The sequence below is a fragment of the Nannochloropsis gaditana genome (assembly GCF_000240725.1).
Source record: "Nannochloropsis gaditana CCMP526 unplaced genomic scaffold scaffold071, whole genome shotgun sequence".
NCBI lineage: Eukaryota > Eustigmatophyceae > Eustigmatales > Monodopsidaceae > Microchloropsis > Microchloropsis gaditana.
The window spans coordinates 39,747-59,686 of NW_005803882.1; the positions used below are offsets into that span (position 1 = coordinate 39,747).

General features: G+C 55.5%; 4 protein-coding genes across 4 annotated transcripts; 3 read left to right on the forward strand and 1 right to left on the reverse strand.

The window, feature by feature from the left end:
- Positions 1-236: 236 nt before the first annotated feature.
- On the reverse strand, positions 237-1,741 carry NGA_2029200 (wd40 repeat-containing protein). Its single transcript, XM_005855934.1, has one exon. It carries the CDS (start codon positions 1,568-1,570, stop codon positions 296-298), a length of 1,275 nt encoding a protein of 424 aa, XP_005855996.1. The 5' UTR covers positions 1,571-1,741; the 3' UTR covers positions 237-295.
- Positions 1,742-11,031: 9,290 nt separating this feature from the next.
- NGA_2087700 (conserved c2h2 zinc finger protein) lies at positions 11,032-11,346 on the forward strand (the record flags this gene model as incomplete). The annotated part of the gene is made up of 1 exon (XM_005855939.1): positions 11,032-11,346. A coding segment is annotated over one exon (315 nt), but the record flags the coding sequence as incomplete, so codon positions are not given.
- Positions 11,347-13,839: 2,493 nt separating this feature from the next.
- NGA_2063800 (exocyst complex component 6b) lies at positions 13,840-15,380 on the forward strand (the record flags this gene model as incomplete). Its single annotated transcript, XM_005855936.1, has 1 exon — positions 13,840-15,380. A coding segment is annotated over one exon (1,541 nt), but the record flags the coding sequence as incomplete, so codon positions are not given.
- Positions 15,381-18,039: 2,659 nt separating this feature from the next.
- On the forward strand, positions 18,040-19,485 carry NGA_2100500 (glyceraldehyde-3-phosphate dehydrogenase). Its single transcript, XM_005855940.1, has one exon. The coding sequence runs from the start codon at positions 18,292-18,294 to the stop codon at positions 19,465-19,467; it is 1,176 nt and encodes a 391-aa protein (XP_005856002.1). The 5' UTR covers positions 18,040-18,291; the 3' UTR covers positions 19,468-19,485.
- Positions 19,486-19,940: the final 455 nt, after the last annotated feature.

Below are 19,940 nucleotides of genomic sequence, written 5' to 3' on the forward strand. Positions count from 1 at the left end.
AGGCAGATGTCTGGTCCTTGTTGTATAGGGTAATCAATGTTGATGACGGAAACGTGACATGAAATGTTCCGCAGCTTCAGATGGATCATGCCAATTTTTGACAGCACTGTGTCGGATGCTAGAGTACTCAGGTTCAAGAATCAAAATGCGGTTATAAAAAGAGCGTAGTTTCTGAGGTAGTAAAACGAGACCACGGTGATTGGTCTGGGGGTCTGAGCTTTCTGTGGGTGTGACGACACAGGCTTTCAATGGACACATGCAAGCCGGTGCATGGGCCAGCAGACTGCCTTTTTCTTTACTGCTCTTGCTTGACTAGACATGTGTTAAGAACAGCTATGTGCGCGGAGGTGGTGGCCACAAAAATCTGGAAGCAAACCACCCCCGCCTCTCTCGCCTCCTGACAGGGGCGGACGGCGCTGACCATCCAGTTGGGCTTTCCCGGCAAACCACTGAATCGCTTCAGGACCCTTGCCGGCGTCATTATTCCACTGGGAACATCGTTACCCGAGGCGGGAAGTAAGGGGCATTCCCACAGGTTCAGCACGCGGTCGTTCCCAACGGACGCCAAGATAAAGGGACCAGACCTCCCTGACCGTCCCCTCACACCCGAAGCTCCTTTTCCCGGCAAGTCTGCACCCTGCACATCCAAGAAAGAGACGCCAGCCACGCTTGTCGAATGTCCCCCCTCGAGGAGGGCGACCATGCTCCCTTCCACGAAGTCGTACACGCCTACTTCGCCGTTGCCCTTGGCAACTGCTACGAAGCGCCCGTCCGCTGAGAAAGACAGGCCATTAATGTAGGGGGGATTGAAAAGCTGACAAGATGAGACTGCCGACGGAGCAGTGGTGGGATCATCGGCATCAGCGTCTTTTGCTCCCGCAGCACTCAGCGATCCCGCCTCCACGGATATGGCTCGGCACCCCCTCTGTCCCCGCGAAGAGTCCCACAGGCCCAGGGTACTCGTGCTGTGAAAACCACAGGCCAGGTCCCACTGCACGCGTGGCCGAAACGCTACACACGTACAAAAATCTTCCCCTCCCGGGAATTGAAAGGTCCGTATGGGCTTTGGAGGGCGAAGGCTGGCGTCTAGCAGGGTGACCTTCCCGCTGTCGTCAGCTACTGCTACCTTCTTGCTGCCGCGTCGAGCTTGCACCGAGATCTGGTTTATCATATCGTCAGCAATGTCAGGCAGACTTCCCACTGCATTTTTGACGACTATACCTGGAGCGCGTAGGTCCAATTCGTAAATGGAAGTTTTTGTCGCAGCGAAGAGGCGATCCTTGTCAAGAAAGGCGACAGCGCTTATCCCCTGATTGTCGTCGAACATACCCGTGTAACATCGTATGGCCCGCCCCGCAGCAACATCCCATATTCGGCAGGTAGAGTCTTCCCCCCCTGATGCCAGCATGGATGCGCCCATGACCGCTGATCCGTTTTCTTGAGGCCCAAGCAAATCCAAACTCAGAACCTCCCCTTTATGACCCGTGAAACATGACCAGTGAGAGTCATCCAATGCGAATGACGGTCGGTTTCGGGTAGTGCACCCATTACGATATTCGACCTCGTCCATTCTCTCCCACGGGTCTTGATAGGATAAATTCAGCGCAAGTTTTTGATGTCCATTTAGAACGCATGAGCAATATGTTCCGACTGCTCTTGTCCTCGACCCTCAACCTTGAAGATGTAAGTTTACACCGTACCAAATTGGTCAACTGAGGAATTAACGAGCACGCGCACCTATGTAAAGGTTGTGTAGCACAGCGTAAGCCAAAAAGGTATAAAAAGGGCCGGTCGTGTGTTTTTCCCTCCCCGCCTTTCCTCTCGTTGCCAGATCGAGCCCCGTCGTTGCTCTCTCCCCGAGCCTGCTTGCGTGGGCGTGCCCTGTCCTCAGCCGAGTCGCACTTTCGTGCAAGCACAATCCATTGCCACACCTAAAGAAATCAGACGAAGCTTCGCTTGCGTTGGGCATAAGATACGTGGATGCTTTCCCTGGGGGGTCTTTGATTCTTTTCGCGCTATCCTTGCTCTCCCTCGACCCGGCGCCGCGTCATTCCGCGCACCCGGGCCGCTTCCCCGCAAAGTGTTGCGCATCACTTGCCCCTGTACATTCAATCACACGCAGGGTGCTATGACTTCGACCATTCCTAAATTCATGAAGTTGTTGCCTCTGTACATTTAAGTGTGTGCAAGTTGTTAGGGTCTTGTTTGGCTGCGTCGTGGTGGCTGAATGAAAGAAAATCTAGAACCATTTGCTCAATCACATTCCCTCACCTATGAAGACAGGCTATTGTCAGTCAGTCTCACGCTCCACCTTAGAGCACTTGTGGAGCGTATTCTGAGTGCTTGCGTCGGGCAGGTACTTTGTCGCAGACACCTCTTTTACCGAGGTCCTACTCTGTTTCTCAGTTGGGTGTTGCTCAGAAAGTGCGCTAAAGCATCGCTTCTATGAGCAGGGTACTGAATGTTCCGATCATGTCCACTCCCTCCACCTCATCCAGCCTCTCCAGTCCCGGCAACGGGGGCGCGGATTCTCATCTGAAGCGCCCTTTTCAACGCCATGGGGGGGAGAATCGGAAACGAAAAGCAAGGGAGGAGAATATCCCGCCCACCTCGTGTGACTCGTCTCCTTATATCTCTCCCTGCCGCAGCCATGATAGCTCGGAAGCAACGGACGAGCCCGCATCCTTCTGGCTGGTGGAGGCCGCGGAAGGGGCCTCCACCCCCGTAAGGGCCCCTGAAACGGCCGCCTGCTCGGGTGTCTCCTCACTCAAGCGCCGGAGGCACTCCTACCACAATCGGTCCGCTTCTCCTTCTCCTGCGCGTGGCGATAACTACGGGACTCATGATGTGAAGGAGATTGACGCGAAAAAGAACGGCGAAGATGACGAGGAGGGCGCCATGAGGCGAGAAGTAGATGATAGCCTCCGGGGGGAAGAGAACTGGGACCATCCTGCGAGCATGAACGCGATGTGCCGGCGCACTCTGAAGATTGAATACTGGGACCGGTCGAGAGAGTGCAAGGAGAGAAAGTGGGATCACATGGTGCGTGAGAGTGAGGGTCTGTGGTAAAAGGGTCGGGCAGGCGACTGCGGGCATGTGGGGAGAGTTTCGCCAGACACTAACTCCTTTTGGGATTGATCTCTAATGTATTTCCCGAGCACAGGACTACATTGATGCAACGTACGCTTCCCGGGAGGAGTGGATCCTCCAATCGGTGCTGCCGCGCGACGAAATCGTCCTGGAGGAGAACAAGTTCCCGTACGTATCCCGTTGTCTCTTGCGCCCCCACGTCAGGAAACTTCTGACTTGACCCGCGGTCCCGGCGCTTTTGATATTGACAGGTACAACACTCCCAAGGGCATTCGGCATATGACATTGTGGGCGCGGCGAGAGCTGTCGCTAGAGGAGGTGGAGTCCTACATGATAGACTGGATCGAGCGAGAGCGTCCTGGCGTGCGGCGCTGGAACTTGGACGAGAACGCGTCACGTTCCATTCAGGTCTACCACGTCCACATTTACACACAGGTAAGACATTGTGGAGAAAAAATCGACTTAAGAGATGCTCTGATTTCTCTTGACATTTTCCTTGCGGGGGTCACAGGAGGTGCCTGACGAGGAAGTGGGCCCCAGTCCCTCTCGAGGAGACGCAGAGGACTTGGACGACCATATCCTGAGCGAGGATGCGAAAAACGGAGAGGAATCTGACCCTGATGATGACTTGGAGGTGCTAAAAGAAAAATGGAATTTGGATCAAGAAAATTGCGGCTCAGGGGGGGAAAAGGGAAGGAAGAAGAACGTGTTTGTGTCAATGTCTTCCCCTCTTTCTCCTCACGCCGATAGCACAGGAGCCGACCAAGACACAAAGCGGGAAGTCTCGGCGAAAGGAGAGAGTGCTGCCTTATAGATGGGAAAGAAAACCGTATGCAAGCGCAGACGAATATGTCAGGCGACGAAACAGGTGTCTAGGCGTGCTCCACACAAATACGTTAAAGCGATGAGAGAGGTGATTAGATGCTTTTTACATTTTTTTGGGGGTTCTCCGCACCACCCCACAGTACCGTGTATGATGATGTCGCCCTCGGGGAGCACAAGAGCTGGCCTCTCTCTGCGGGAGACCCGGTACGTGTGTGTTTGGCCAAAACCCTCCCCCTTGTTCCGCTGTTTCCCCTCCTTTCCGCTGTAGGTCCTTCAGGTCAAGATACAGGTGCCTGAGGCAATGACCGTGCCGGTCATTCGTTAATGAGTGAAATATAATGTAGAGCGAGTCGTGAAAACGCATGGCATTTTGGCTGGAGATAGCTTTCATAATGCGGGTAGAGCGACGTTTTTGAATAGTAAAGAAAGCAGAGTAAGCCTGAGGTTGAAATGTGGAATTAAAAAATACAAGTTGATAGCGATGAAGATGTTCGAAAGCATATTTAGTGATTTTCTTGCTTTTTTGCCGAAACCTTTCGATCAATCTCTCTTCCAAAGTTTTTGTTCCCCTTCGCGCAATTTCATGTGTACCCCTAGACAACCGAGACCTCATTCCTACACAGCCCCATACCCATGCCTCCCGGTGCTTCGTGTGGACTTGCGCCTTACACGACCTTGAAGTGCACGAAGGCGTTCGCGAACAATTTGCCCTTCAGAGGGATGGGGCGGCCGTGCAAGCCTGATGCAGACTCATAGTACAGCGCGTCACCAGGCTCGAGCGTGACAAAGTGCCTGTTGTCATTGTGGTCGATGAAGGTGAGAAGCCAGTCCTCCTCTACGTCCTGATCAACATTCATAATAGCAGAGATGATGTGCGTGTCCCCCGTATCCACATGCTCGCGTAGCCAGGATCCGTTATGGTAAATCCGGATCCCGTAACAAGAGGTGGGGTGGAGCTTCACGCCTCCAGCCCACTTGCTCAAGTTCGGCATCATGCCGGAGAAAATGTCAGCTTTCTCGGCATCCGAGAGGTAGACCATGGTAGACGGCGCCTCGAAAAAGTTCGTGTGACAGTCAGACTTCGGCCAGGGCTCGAGAATATGCTCACCCGAGTGGTAGCGGTTCAGCAAGACCTGATAGACAGCGTCGGGGATGCGCGTCTTCTTGAAGCCAAGAGCCGTGTACCGTGGTTTGGTTTTCGGCTGAACCTCGTTCCGCACAACCCTTCCTTTGTTCTCCACGTCCCGGCCACGCCAAATGTTCATGTCTTCTTCCACGAGCTGCACATCGTCGGTAGAGCCGTGTTGGTTGTTTACATTCGGGAGCGTGGTTACGGTCTTGGCGCCGCAGTCCTGGGGGTTGAGGCACTGCTGGTTGGCCTCCTCAGTCAGGAAGTCCGACAAGCGCAGCGTATTTCTGCTGCCGTCAACACGCACGCGCAAAAATTGACGGGGTTCTGATCCAGGCTGGTGGCTGACAAATCGGAGGTGATGTGTTTCGAAGGTGTTGATAGACGACGTTCGCCCCCGCGGGATGGAGATGAGATCCTGAGGGGCCTGAGAACGGCCCGTGTCCTCCCACTTGATGGATACGTCGAAGGGCAAATCGTTGATGACCTCCATTGTCAGAGCTAAATGCGTGAACAACCAGTTGTGCAGCTGGAGCTTATCCACTGCCTTGATTACGTCGTAGTCTTCGCGAGTGCGACCACCCCGCGGCACATATACATACTCGTTACAGCTCGAAATGTTGTAGACACCGGGTAGTTCAGTGTTTCGATCAAGCATGACTTCACCAGTCTCGACGTGTTCCCCAAGGACACTATACTCAGATGGAAATCCTAACTCCCTCACGCTCTGTTCACATGCTGAGGAGCTAAAGCCAAGGAGCAAGTGCTTCTCGGCGACGCCTGTGTCCTTCTGAACGAGACCCAGAAGCTCCAGGTCCTCCAACCTGTTCAGATCCTTGAAATGATTCACAGCTTGGAGGGCCAAGGGCAGAAGCAGCATTACCGCCCAACGTGTCGTAACTTGTGCACTCATGAATACTTGGTACAATGTGCTGTTAAGTCTGTCGCAAAAGAGGCATTGAAGAAATCACATTCATGACTTCGACCGAATAAATAGACCCATGCATCACGAAGAATGCGAGGACACGACAATAACACATTCGTCCTTTAAATTTGGGTTTGAGGCGGCGAAGATAATGCCAAGGCAACATACACATGCCAGATGTTTCTTCGAAGGCGATGATGGGCCCTCCTACGGAAAAGAAGGCGAGAAAGGTGGAGCCTCGCTCGATTTACTTCACTTCTTCGGTAATCGGGACCTTTTCGTCTTGTACTTCTCTGACGAATTACCAGTAAGTGAGTACGCATGAAGATAATTACTTAGAAGTCACGCGGCTGGAAAAGCAATTGCCGGAAATTTGAACAGGGTCCGACCACGCCTGAAAGACTACCACATGGCTCTGTCGGCGCCGGCGCTCGTGGGCCCCAGCCCTCGCTTTAGGCAGAATGCCCCCCGGGCCCCACCGTGAAGAAGCAATTACAGACAAGGTCAAAGGCGCGTCTGTACCACAGCTCATTTTTCTTTCGTTCTTGGTCGGCATGTTCAAACATGGTCATCCGTTCCTGTAGTCATTCGCATGGTCTGTCTATAGCCGCGGACTCAACCTCCCGCCTCCACCTTTTGCCCTTGCCAAACCCTCCAGCGCCGCCACTATTTGCGCTTTGTTCTCTTCCTTGACGAGCATAGTTTTAATATCTATACTCCTTGCAGCCTTGAGATTACGGCCGATATCATCCAAGAACAATACTCGACTCGCTGACTTCTTCGAAAATCCCAGCCTCTGGAGGAGCGCCTCATAGATTCGTATCTCGGGCTTCCTCGCCCGCATTGTCGCCGAGGATATTACAAAGTTAAAAATTGATGGGTCGTGAAAGATCTCGTGAATCTTTTCCAATCGAGACCAAAGGTCGAATTCTTCTGGGTCGGCTGGAGAAAAAAAACTGGGCGCCACACGAAAGTCGTTAGTTAGCAAAGCGGTACGCACCCCCGCAGAACGCAAGGCTCGCACAGCGGCAAGCATAGCGGGATCTATGGCTGTTGAGGCAGACAGTATTTGAGACATGAGTGCACGGACGTTAATGTAGGGAGGGCGGAAGTCGATCGGTAACTCCGCGGATTTTACGCGGTGCGCTACTTGTACATAAGCCCGCCGACTGCGTGAGGATGTGAGCTCTAGTTCCCATTTTTCAAGAAAAGCATCGTCTAGCGCTACTTCTCCCCTCTCCAACATCTGGAAGAGGCCATGTTCGTCACCGGCTGAGTGAATTGCCACGCTGAGATAGCCCGCAGGCAGGCCGTTCCGACGTTCGTGGTTCCGGATAGCGGCGAGGGGCGAGGAGCGGGTCAGGACGCCCCCCCAATCAAAGACCACGACCAAAACTTCCTCCGCCCATGCCTCAATGTTCTTGACTGGAGAAACCACCACATTGTTCTTCTTGTCCTCTTGTGTCACATTGTTAATGCTTTCCTGTCCAATTCTCTCCTGTGCCTCAACCAAGTGCTGTCTGGCAATTTCAACGAGAATGGGAGCTAGATCCAATAATTTAATTGCATGCTTGCTTGAGGCTACGCCTTGTTGCCGCCGTGCTTCCACACCCTGCAAGATTACCGCGTTTTTAAAAAAGAGAAAGGCTGTGTAAAAGCGCCATGCCCTGTCTGGGTAGGAACGTCCGACTAGTTGACAATACGCTTTCACCAGCTCATCCTCATCAGGAATCCCCAGAGCCTCCAAATCCAGTCCAAGCAGGCCAGAGACAGGAGCCCGGGGAACGGCTGGGACGAAAAACATCATGGCGAGGTTGGCCAGGTCAGCCATAGGGTGGCCCAGCGTGGAGAGTTCCCAATCTAGCACAGCGATGACGCGAGGCTCCGTGGGATGAAATACCACGTTGTCGACCTTGTAGTCCCCGTGAATCAGGCAAGTTTGGTCCCTCAATTTGAAGCCTGGCTGCTCAGAATAGAGCAACATGTCCGAGCACACTTCTTGCAAACCTGGGAAGTATCCAGCATTTTCAGCCTGTCTTTCCATCACACTTTTCAAACGTTTCAATTGTCGAGCAAAGTATCCTCCATCTGGCTTTCCGAACGTGCTCAAGGACCGCTTCCGCCAATCCAACGTATGGATAGCTGCCAGGGTGGCTAACATCGCCCGGTAATACTGTGCCCGCTCTTGAGAGGTCTTTATGCCTGGCAAAGTCGGATCCCGAAAGATGCGCCCTTCAACGAAACCCATTAGGTAGAAGGGAGTGCCCAAAACCGAAGCATCTTCACAGAGATGGTAGACGGGAGGAACGGGCACGTCTGAATTTTGCAAGGCCTCAAGAACACGAAATTCCCTCTCTACGGCATGAGCGGAAGCTACTTTGACAAGCGCAGGTTTCTTACGGAGAACCAATTGACGATCAGAGGGTTGAAGCCTGAGCAAATACGTGGGATTCGACTGCCCGCCCTCCAGCTTCGTTGCCTTAATGTGCAGTGCAGTGGGTGGGGAGGTTGAAGAGACTGACGGGGCTAGGAAATCGCGGGGCAGGATTCGTGGCAGATAACGTTCCAACGCATCAGCATCAGTAGTCTCCATACCTATGCATGCGGATATTTATGATGGATTAGACTTGTGACGAAGAAAGCCTCAAGATGAATGCGAGTGAAAATTTGAAAAAGCGGTCGGGGCGGATTCCGGCAGGTTCCTGGTGTATTCCTCAGTATTATATGCTTGTTGATCTCCCACAACCATATGCAGATGTGATAAGACAGCGAGCTTATGCGTGGCGCTGATTTTGATAAAATGAAAACAAAAGAAGGGAATATCGACATGCTGCATTTTTTTTCTCCCTTTTTTTGTAACCTCACCGGATAGATAGCATTCCTACGATTTACCCCGAAGTTCGATCGATCCAAAACCATGAATAAGTCAGCCAAAGGTACAAGCTCGATACCGCGACGACACTCAAATACACCGATCTCACTTTCCGGTCTAAAAAGATTGCGAAACTGTTCCATATTCCCGGGAGAAGCGCTCAGGCTTCGTTTCCCGACATGCCTCACGTCACCTTCCTTTCAGCTTCTCGCTGACCCGTCTGTCTAGATTCGACCCCATGCTCCTTCAAGGGCGTAACTCGTTATCTCCGTCACTTGTGGTCTCCTTCCCTGATTTTTCGCTCCCAGTCGCGCGGATATGGAATCATAATTACTTAGCCATCATCATTTTAACGAACTCCTCGTAGTTGATCTGACCGTCACCGTCGATGTCGGCTTCTCGGATCATCTCATCGACCTCCTCGTCCGTAAGTTTTTCTCCAAGGTTCGTCATGATGTGCCGCAGCTCAGCTGCCGAAATAAATCCGTTGCCGTCCTTATCAAAGACCTGGGGAACAAGGACGGTCCCAAAAGCAAATGCGAGAAAAAAGTGAGCCAGGGTATCATTTGTCGCCCGTCAGGCAGGCCCGCGCACCCGTCCTTACCTACCTTAAAAGCTTCGAGGATCTCCTCCTCCGAGTCCGTGTCCTTCATTTTGCGCGCCATCATGGTCAGGAATTCGGGAAAGTCGATCGTCCCGTTTCCGTCCGCATCCACCTCGTTAATCATGTCCTGCAGCTCGGCCTCCGTCGGGTTCTGGCCTAGCGAGCGCATGACCGTACCCAGCTCCTTGGTGGTGATGGTCCCGTCCCCGTCCTTGTCGAAGAGCGAAAAGGCCTCCTTGAACTCTGGTTTTCCGTGACATCCAGGCAGAATTGCACAAGAGTAGGTCAGCGTGGCTAGTTAATGGGCAAGGGAAAGTGAAGGACTTCGCTAGACCAGATGGACGTACCAGCGATCTGCTCCTCTGTTAGCTCGGTCGCTCCCCCCTTCTCCACTTTAGCATCTTTGCTCATGGTTTACGAAGATTCAAGTAAGTTCCTGCACCTCCAAAATATGATACATAGAGTTCGTGAATGTCGGTTAGCCCTCCCTCACAGTGAAAAAGTTCAGGTCTCTCGGCGATAAAATTTATCTACCTCATCCCTTCGATGGCACGATTTCGATTTTGCCACATGGGCCCAAAGCTGACGCATAGCAAACCTCGATAACAACATTGTTGAAGTTCTGTGGTATAAGATGCAGTCGTGTTCAAGGGAGGGCTTTCACGGTGGCCAGCCGCACGTCCCCCACCCTTTCTGGCGCACCCGACTAAGAGGGTCTCCTACCGCACCCTCGAATATATCTTTCAAAATAGCTTGTATTAGTTGCAAGGAACTCATACTCAAACATGCAATGGTGCGCCAATATGGAGCTCCATGGCCTCAGGCTTGATCTCAGACACTGCTTCGAAACAACCATGCACGCCTTCGCTCCCATCGGTGTCCGCCTCCAGCCTAAGTGATGTTCGGGCTCAAGCTATCATGCTTTCTCTCCCATTGCAACCGAAACCTGCATGTAACGTTGTAATGTCCGGCCCGCGAGCTCCCGGAGGCGTGCTGATGCCGTGAAATTCGCGCTTGCCGAGTATGGGTAGCCCTCAGAAGTCGTTTCTCGCCGCTCGCCAAAACTCGGCCCACCCTGCGAGGCCTCTGTCCCGTGCACTCCAAGCCTCGGGGCCCCAACAATGACTCTGCCTGGTGTGCTGGGGGAACGCCGGGGCATAGGTTCGCTGTCGTGTCCTTGCTGGTCATGTAATCTTTCGTAGACCATGTACTCGTCGATGTGCCCATTTATCTCATACCGTCAGGGGATCGGAACAAAGAAAGGATAACGCAGGCATGCGCGGAAGTGGAGCATCCACGTGCCATGTATACATTTCTTTACATGCGTTTTTAACATAAATTATCCTGTTCTCAACGCCTCTAAGCTTATGAGAGAGCCCCGCCGCTTCCGCTCCTCCTCTGCGGCTAACTCGGCCGGAGTTTTCTTCTGTATAATTTCAGTCACCACGTCTGTAGTCCGGTAGCTCTCACAGTCAACAATCTCAAAAAGCGCGGCCTTCCCTCGCTCTTCTCCATTGTATCCACCCAAGCGCAAATCGTAAGCCAGCGTTTGTCCCAGTCTCTCATCCTTTTTGGGGAACGCCATCAAGTACCCGCCACTACCCCAGTTGGCCGAGCACAACAGAAAAAAAGCGCCTTCAGGTCGGCGCCAGTCAACCTCCCATTCCTCGTTCTTCCCCAGACCCATTCCTCGCACACCCAGAGCCCCAGAAATCCAGTGCTGGCCAAGCCATTTCCGGGAAAGAACGGACTGGAGGCCCGTCAGGGCCTGGCTTGTGTAGGCCGCAAACTGGCAGGCTTTGCTCATGTTCGGCTCCTGCAGTCGGAGCTCCTCACCGGCCACGCTTAGGAAGAGTCCCGACCGCACTTCTCGGAAAGCTACAAACTTGTACAGCCTCGGCCTTTCTGCGCCCCAACCTCCTCGGGCCCTAGATGCCCGGGCAGCCTTACGGATTACGGCCCGAGTCGCGTCCTCCAGCCCCTCGCTACCCGCCTCCAGCCGGTCTACCTGCACTCTTTGCTCACTCAAGGCTTCATGCAAGGTTCTTCCGATGCCCCGCTGTTCGTCCAGACTCTTTCCAAGGCTCTCCAGGTACTCGTCCTGCATGCGCGCCACCTCACTCAGGCTCTGGGGGCCCTGCCCGGCCACATGGGCCCGTTTGAGGCGAGCGTCGGCGGTCTCGCCATTGACCTTCCGTGCGAAAAGCTCTTGACGTTCATCCTTGACTGGATTGCTGCAGCCGTCCCGTGGTTGATCCCTCCACAAGGGGGCATCGCTGGAATGGGCCTCTGTCCGTTCCCCTGCCTGCTGGCCCGGGCCCCGGGGGCCTGCGCGCCGATCTGCCAGCCAGGTCGATGTGCGGGGCCGCGGGGCCTCGGGCTCTTCAGAGAAATAATTCCGCAGAGATCCCCACCATGTCATGCCCCGCAAGGTCCTAGCACTCTTCTCAATGACGTAGCGGTTGGAGTCCACAACGGCCTCGGAGCGGTCCAAGGCCTCCTGTTGACCCGCCACGGCCGTGAGGGTCTCGCGCCCTATGGCCACAGACTCATGCGCGACTCGCAAATAAGCGTCCAGCTCGTCTTTTGATTTGAACTGGTGACGTTCCTGTGCCCCATTCGGTGGGCAGCAGTCAGCTAGGTCAAGGACGAGATGTCTGATCAGGGACTGAAAGAAGCTTACCTTTTGTTGCCCCATTCCTGCCCGGTGGCTGCCCCTCGGATCTCCAGGCGCTTCTCTTGGCTCCATCTGAGACACTTAAATGTAAATATTCGCAACGAGAAGGTCAGAGTGGGTTCAGATAGTGCTTGTTCCGTAATTAAGCACGCAGGGGCGGATCCGAGCCCCCCGCCTTCGGTCTGCCGGGCTCGCCCTTTTGTCGTGCCGCCGCCCCAAGCCCATCGCCTACTTGAGGTGTTGTGCGATAGGCGAGCATGACAGTTCACATTGGTGTAATTTATGTGACTTTTGAATGGATGTTCGGTGCCCGCGTAACCGCAGTAATTTGACTTGATGACTGCTGTCAGTCCCTGGTGGAGCATGATGAGTCCGGGTGTCTTTGTCCCATGTTTTCCTTCGCACGTCGAATTGTAACGCAATCGAAACAGAGGGTAATTCGACAGGAGCAGTCATGGTATTGGAGGAGGAGCGGCGGCGAGAAGGGATAGAATCAATGATTTTGGAGACGGTGACTGGCCCGATGGAGCAGGTTGCCCTCTGTGTTCGCAACGCCCTGGAGGTGAGTTCTCAACAAGGCATGGGGCGCTCGAGATCCTTGTTTGACTAAATGCCTCTGGCTCCCTTCTCGTCATCTCATTTGACGCCTTGACAGCGCGGATGGGAGAAATCGCTGCCAAGTAGCTTGGCGGAGTTTCGGGAACGGAGGGAGGAGGAGATAGAGCGCGTGTGCAGTCGGTACTACTCTGAATTTCTAGGGTCCGTGCAAGAGCTTCTGGCTGCCAAAAGCAGATCCGCTGCTCTGAAAGAAGAGATTTCTCTCTTCGACGAGGATATCAGACGCACGGGCCAAGACATGCTCAAGATAGGCAACGAGCTCCAGCGGCAGAAGACAGACCAGCGGCACATCCAGATCGCCGCGGTGGTAGCCGCACAGTGCCACGAGCTCACCTTGCTACTGGCCAAAGCCAAGCAGCAAATCGAGGAAGGGCGGCACTATCCGGCTCTGCGCACCCTGGACAGCATCAGCCAACAGCTGAGGGTGGCTGTGCAGCACCCTTTTGTCGATCGCGTGGAGTCGTGGCTCCCCGCGCTGGCCGTCCGCCTGAAGTCCTCGGCCCTGCAGGACGTGTCCGACTGGCTGGTGGCCATTCGGGGCAAGTCGACCAGCATCGGCAAGGGCGTGTTGCGCAAGTGCGTGGGCTACCTGACCGGCCAGGCCGCATGCGCAGGAACCGGCTTGGGGGGCTTTCTGGGGGCCCCAGCCCTCGGGGCGTTGGATGCGCGGTCACTGGCCCCGACGCCGGCCGAGCTGCTGCTGCGGCAAACGAATCACGTCACGAGCTTCTCCGCCTGGGTGCAGGACGAGCTACTACAGGCGCTGCCCTACTTTCGGCAGGCCCCCGCAGGAGACGAGCAGCATGCCCTCTCCTCCCTCGCCGAGAGCCTGGGTCCGCTGCACCGAGCCCTTCACATCCACGCCCATCTGGGGGCCCTGGATGAGCTCCAACTCTTCTACGTCAATAACCGCCTGCCGCAAGCCTCGCTGCCCTCGGGAGGCTCCCTCCCTGCCCCATCCTCCTCGGCCGAAGCCACCGAGCGGGCACCCAGCCCGGGGGCCGGGAGGGAGGGGCCGGACGAGCGGGCCGCCCAACTGCAGGAGGCCATGGCTTACTACGCCGGCTTCTTCGTCACCGAGCACGCGGCCATTCGGTCCACAGAGCACCCAGGGGGCTTGATCCCTGTCTTCAGACTGGAGGAGGTGTGGCGCGGGATCCAGCGGGACGTGTGCGCCCAGCTGGAGGCCGTGATAGCGGCCACGGTCGCCTCGCCTGAGGCCCGCTCTCCCGCCCTCCTCCTGCAGCTTAAGCAGACAGCCTTGCTCCTGGCCTCGACACTGGGGGAAGACTGTTTCCGCTTTGACACCCGCCCTCTGATGGAGACACTGCGAGGCCCCTTGCGCGAAGGATTACAGGCCGCGGAGGAGCTCTCTGTGGATGCCAGGTGTCGGCTGGTGCTGGAGCAGCAGGAGTTCCAGCCCTTGAGCGTGACTTGCGAGGAAGAGTATCGGTCTCTGGTTCTTCCCTACGGCCTGGACTGGGAAAACGCGTACGTGCTGGAGGGCGGCGCGGACGTGGGGGAGCAAGGGGAGGGGCGGAGAGGCGAGTTGGAGGAGTCGAGCACGGTGAGGAGTGCGATGCGCGGCTATCGCACCGGAAGAACTCCCAGGAGAGGAGGCACGAAGGTGGGTAGAGGGGTCCGGTACCCCCGGGCCTTTCCTTTCTCTGTAATGGTCCCTCGCCTCTCCAGGGAGCTCTACCGCACCGCGTCGCTCTGCTTTCTGTACGGGCTCCAGCTTCAGCATCCCGCGGCCATGGAGACGACCTTGCTTGTATTGATAGAGAAGGGGTTGGCCACCGTTCGCCGGCTCCTGGACGAGGAGCTGGCGGGCGCCGGTGGCAAGGCGGCGGACATCCCCATCTCCAAGGCCTGCCAGGTCTCCGTCGACGCCATGGCCCTGGCCCGTGTGACCACAGCCTTCGAGGCGATGCTGATCTCTGCAGCGGCGCATTTTTTCAACTCGACGGAGGCCGCGTCCAAGAGTATCCCAGCAATACTGGGGGCAGGGCGCCGGGCGCTGGAGGATACAAGCATTGCTGCACAGCACCTGGTGTATGAGCTGATCCAGAAAAAGATTGACGAGCTGCTGGAGGGAATATGCTTCATCGAATGGGAGCCCACCAAGCTGGCGAGCGGGGCACGTTCATACGTTGAAGATGTCGTCAGCTACCTGCAGGTGACTTTCATGTGCCTCACGTACATGCCGAAGGAAGCCAGGGACGGACTGCATTTTGCGTCCTGCACTCACATCCACGCGGTGATGTTGGCCACGCTTCTGGACCCCCACAAGGTTCGGGCGGTCAATACGACAGGACTATATAATCTGAGCTTGGATGTGGCTGCATTGGAAGCCTTTGCTGACGCTTGTGGTGTCCTCCAGCTCCGCGAGTGCTTCGCCGAGCTCCATCAGACCCTAGGCGCCCTCTTGCATCAAGACATTCACACTCTCATGCTCGATGCCAGTCTTCGCGAAGGGGTGTATCCTAAAATCCGAACAGCTCATCTTGTGAATATTCTGGAAAGGTACAAACCACTGGGACTCCTGGCCCAGGTAAAGAACCAACAAGGAGGCGCAGGCCATGGCGGGGGGGGAAGGGGTGTTGATCTTCCGTATCTGGACAAAAAAAAGGCTGCTGAGTACATCAAATCTCTTCGTAAACAATTACAAGAAGAACGAGAATAATTGATGCCCCCAAAGTCTTCACTCGAGCCGTGTAAAGAAGAAAGTCTAAAATTAACTTGCATGAGCGGCTCGGCTCGGGTTGAATGTTCCGCAGCAGCGGAGTGTTATGTTCTTCAACAGGCGGTCAAGATACACAAGTCAGAGCGCTAGTTTTCTCAGTCTGCGACGGTTGTTGGCCCTTCGTCTAAAGCATGAGGTGTGTGGGCTATGATTTAGCCTGTTGGTAGACGTGGGCGTTTTTTACGGTCACGGGGGAGGGCGCAGTGTCTGGGTTGTTGACGCCCGCATCCTATTCCTGTCGAATATCCCTCTTGTTCCACAAGATGCATCGGCTGCTCCCCCTGAACGGACTCGTTTCACAGCCCGTCCACTCCCTATCCTCCGGATCTTGGAAGCAATCCCGCATAATGCACTGATATTTTGGGACACGCCCGAGCGATGCTAGATGGATGCCTAATGTCGTGATTGACTCTTTACCTTGGGCTTGAGGCGCTCCTAGCTAGGGGAATCCGAAGGGGATCCTCCTGTGCCGCTCAACCAGTCGTAGAAGACAACCTTTCTAGTCTCTAGTGTGGTCATTCACACACGCATGGATCCTGAGAGTGCTTTCATGTGCGGCCCTTTAGATTGGCCTGTGAGGATTGCAATTTTGTGGCTTTGTGACGCATGGCACATACCTCGCCCTCTTTCGTCCGTCTGACCCTCTCACGCGTGTAGATACCTCTCAACGACCATTTTCACAGCGCTTCTTCTCTTCTAAAAGCTACTCACTCCAAAAATGGCTGGTAAGTTTCTCGTCCTTCTGCGGCTTCTAGATTCGTGTCTGCTTTGCATCATCTATCTGCCCTCCGGGTTCGACATCTAAATATGTCACCTCGTGTTCCACATCGCGTGCAGATTCTCGTGTGCGCATTGGTATCAACGGCTTTGGCCGCATCGGCCGCCTGGTCTGTCGAGCGGCAGTGAAGAACCCCAAGACTGTGGTGAAGGCCATCAACGACCCCTTCATGGACGTGGAATACATGGTGTATCAGTTCAAGTACGACTCTGTCCACGGGCGCTTCGATGGGACCGTCGAGGCGAAAGATGGTAACCTGGTGATCAACGGAGAGGTGGTTAAGGTCTACAAGGCCAAGGATCCGTCTGAAATTGGGTGGGGCGAGGCGGGCGCCGACTATGTGTGCGAGTCTACCGGTGTCTTTACGACCACGGAGAAGGCGGGCAGCCACTTGAAGGGCGGCTCCAAGAAGGTGATCATCTCTGCGCCGCCCAAGGACGGCACCCCTATGTTTGTGATGGGAGTGAACCACACGAACTACAAGCCTGACATGGACGTTGTCTCTAATGCCTCGTGCACGACGAACTGCCTGGCGCCCCTCGCTAAGGTCGTGAATGACAATTTCGGCATCGTGGAGGGACTCATGACCACCGTGCATGCCATGACGGCCAACCAGCTTACCGTGGATGGGCCCTCCAAGGGCGGGAAGGACTGGCGTGCCGGACGCTCCGCAGGCGTGAACGTGATTCCCGCCTCCACTGGCGCCGCTAAGGCCGTCGGAAAGGTCATCCCGGAGCTCAACGGAAAATTGACGGGCATGGCCTTCCGCGTTCCCACCGCGGACGTGTCCGTGGTCGATCTGACGGTGAAGGTGGCCAAGGAGACGTCCCTGGATGCGATCAAGGCGCTGATCAAGGAGGCGTCGGAGGGCTCCATGAAGGGCGTGCTCGGGTACACGGAGGAGGACGTGGTCTCCCAGGACTTCGTCACCGACTGCCGCTCCTCCATCTTCGACGCGGGCGCTTGCATCGGCCTCAACTCCACGTTCTTCAAATTGGTGTCGTGGTACGATAACGGTACGTACATGAGTGGTTAGACCACACGTGGAGTCGATGGCGCAGGTCAAGCACGCGTGCAACGGGGACCTGTGTAGTCTGTTTTGCGTACCTGCCTCTCATTTTCTCCCGGCGATGACCATGTGTCCGTCATCGCTCTCACACGCGTCCACAGAGTGGGGATACTCAAACCGCCTGGTGGACCTGATCGTGCACATGAGTACGGTGGACAGCAAGTGAGGTGCCTACGAGGTCCTTCTTGAAGAACAGGGCCATAGGGAGACGCACCGGCCCCGGCCCTGTGCTCTCACGGGGGCTTTCCTTGGGGAGGGGCCCTGAGGATGACGAGGGGGAGGGTGGAACTAGTAGAGTCACGCCACACACGGCGCCTTAGGACTTGTCTTGTCCGGAGGTGGCTTTTACAGGCACTATGATGCACGCAGTGAAGGAAGAGTTCAAATTTTTTCCATACATATATTGCGGGGAAGGACGGTTAGATGAATTGCGAGGTATTGCGGTCGGAAGTTTTGCCAGTGAACGGATACGGATATGATGATTTTTGCATCCCATGCCTGAGGTCAGGAGCATGAATTGCACAGAACGGAGATTGAAAAAAGAAGATATCACGTTACGGGACACATCACGAAGCCGCAGGAGTAGCTTTGGGGTAGACGAGCGCCACGCCCTTGGCGATGGCTTTCTCTCCCCTGGCTGTCCATCAGAAATCTTTCATTTTCTTCGTGCGTCTGCTCTTCGATATCAGACGTTTTCTCATCCTTCCACAAAATCGCACGTCACCGGGAACCACACAGAGAAACGCTCTTTCACGACAACATCACGAACTGTCAGGCCGGGGACAGACAGCATAAAACGACCAAGCGAACTATTGAGCAGGACAAAAACAAGGGCGGGCCGCAGTGCGCGTCCGAGGCCTCAAGGCTTGAAGCTTAGAATCCTCTTGACACACCAGCTACACCGCACATATATAAGGATAGCATATTGCCCGAGCTGAAATGCTGCTGCCCAATCCTAATGCCAGGCGGGCAGCGTGCGCTTAGTAGCTTAGAGCGAGACGCCGTCTTGCTTGGCGACCATCTTGATCAGGTCGACGACGCGGCAAGAGTACCCCCACTCGTTGTCGTACCAGGCCACAAGCTTCACAAACTGCGGGTTGAGAGCAATGCCGGCGCCTGCGTCGAAGATGGTGGAGCGCGGGTCGGACACAAAGTCCTGGGAGACCATGGGGAGTTCCGTGTAGCCGATCACGCCCTTGTGGGTGGTCTCGGAGGCCTTCTTGATGGCCGCGCAGATGGCCTCGTAGGTTGTGGGCTTGGAGAGACGGGCCGTGAGGTCAACCACGGACACGTCGGGCGTGGGCACGCGAAAGGCCATGCCGGTGAGCTTGCCCTTAAGGGAGGGGATGACCTTGGTCACGGCCTTGGCGGCGCCGGTGGAGGAGGGAATGATGTTGACCGAGGCCGCACGTCCGCCGCGCCAGTCCTTCTTGGAGGAGCCGTCCACAACCATCTGGGTGGCCGTGAAGGAGTGCACGGTGGTCATGAGTGCCTCCTCGATGCCGAACTCGTCGTTGACAACCTTGACGATGGGAGCAAGGCCGTTGGTCGTGCAGGAGGCGCAGGACAGGATATCCGCACCCTTGTAGTCGACCTCGTTCACGCCCATGACAATGACCTGGGAGTCGTCCTTGGCCGGCGCGGACATGACCACCTTCTTGGCGCCGCCATCCAGATGCACCTGGCACGTGTCCTTAGTCAAAAAGGCCCCCGTGGACTCGCACAGGTAGCTGGCGCCCAGCTTGCCCCAGCCGATCTCCTCGGGCTTGCGAGTGTGGGTGGTCTTGATGCGGTGGCCGTCGATGATGATGTCGTCGCCCTCCACGTCCACCTTCCCGTCGAAGCGCCCGTGCACGGAGTCGTACTTGAACTGGTATGCCATGTACTCGGCGTCGGCGCCCGTGTTGATGGCGACAAGGTTGCACTGCGGGTCCTTGACGGCAATGCGAGCCACCAAGCGACCAATGCGTCCGAAGCCGTTGATGCCCATGGGGACCGCCATGTGCACGTCGTTGGTGCGTGCGTGCTGCACCGCGTTGAGCTTGAAGGAGGGAGTCACGAAGGCGGAGGCGGAGCCGGCCAGGGCCAGGGCACCGATGAGGGTGGATTGCACGGGGGCCATCTTATCTGCTGAGCGTGAAAAGTAAGCTGTCAACGTGGCAGAGCAGGCAAGGAGAGGAAATAGCAGTGCCGTTAAAATACGCATCGCAATGCGCGTGCAAGTCAAGGAGTAACCGTGTCGGGTCAGAATGTCTGGCCCGTGTCAAATCCCAATCTCCTTTCATCAAGAGCAATCTTTCCTCCTGCATCTGTGCCCAATGCATCGACCGCCAAAGATCGGCATGCATTTTTCCAATTCATCTGACACAAACAATGCTTCTCAGAGAAGAGGTTGTATTGTGCACACAGGGGCCGAGCCCGTTCTTACGCAAGAGGGGAAGGTAAAATAAGAATAAAAGATCTGGACATTACTGTCGCGTTGCAGCAGCCACTCACCACACAAAGCCGTCGTGTGAACGTTGCGCTCGGCAGGTAACGTAAGGGTGAAAAGATACCATGAAGGTTGACGGGCTTCAAACAAGCTTTTCAGATGCAGGGAGTGCGTCC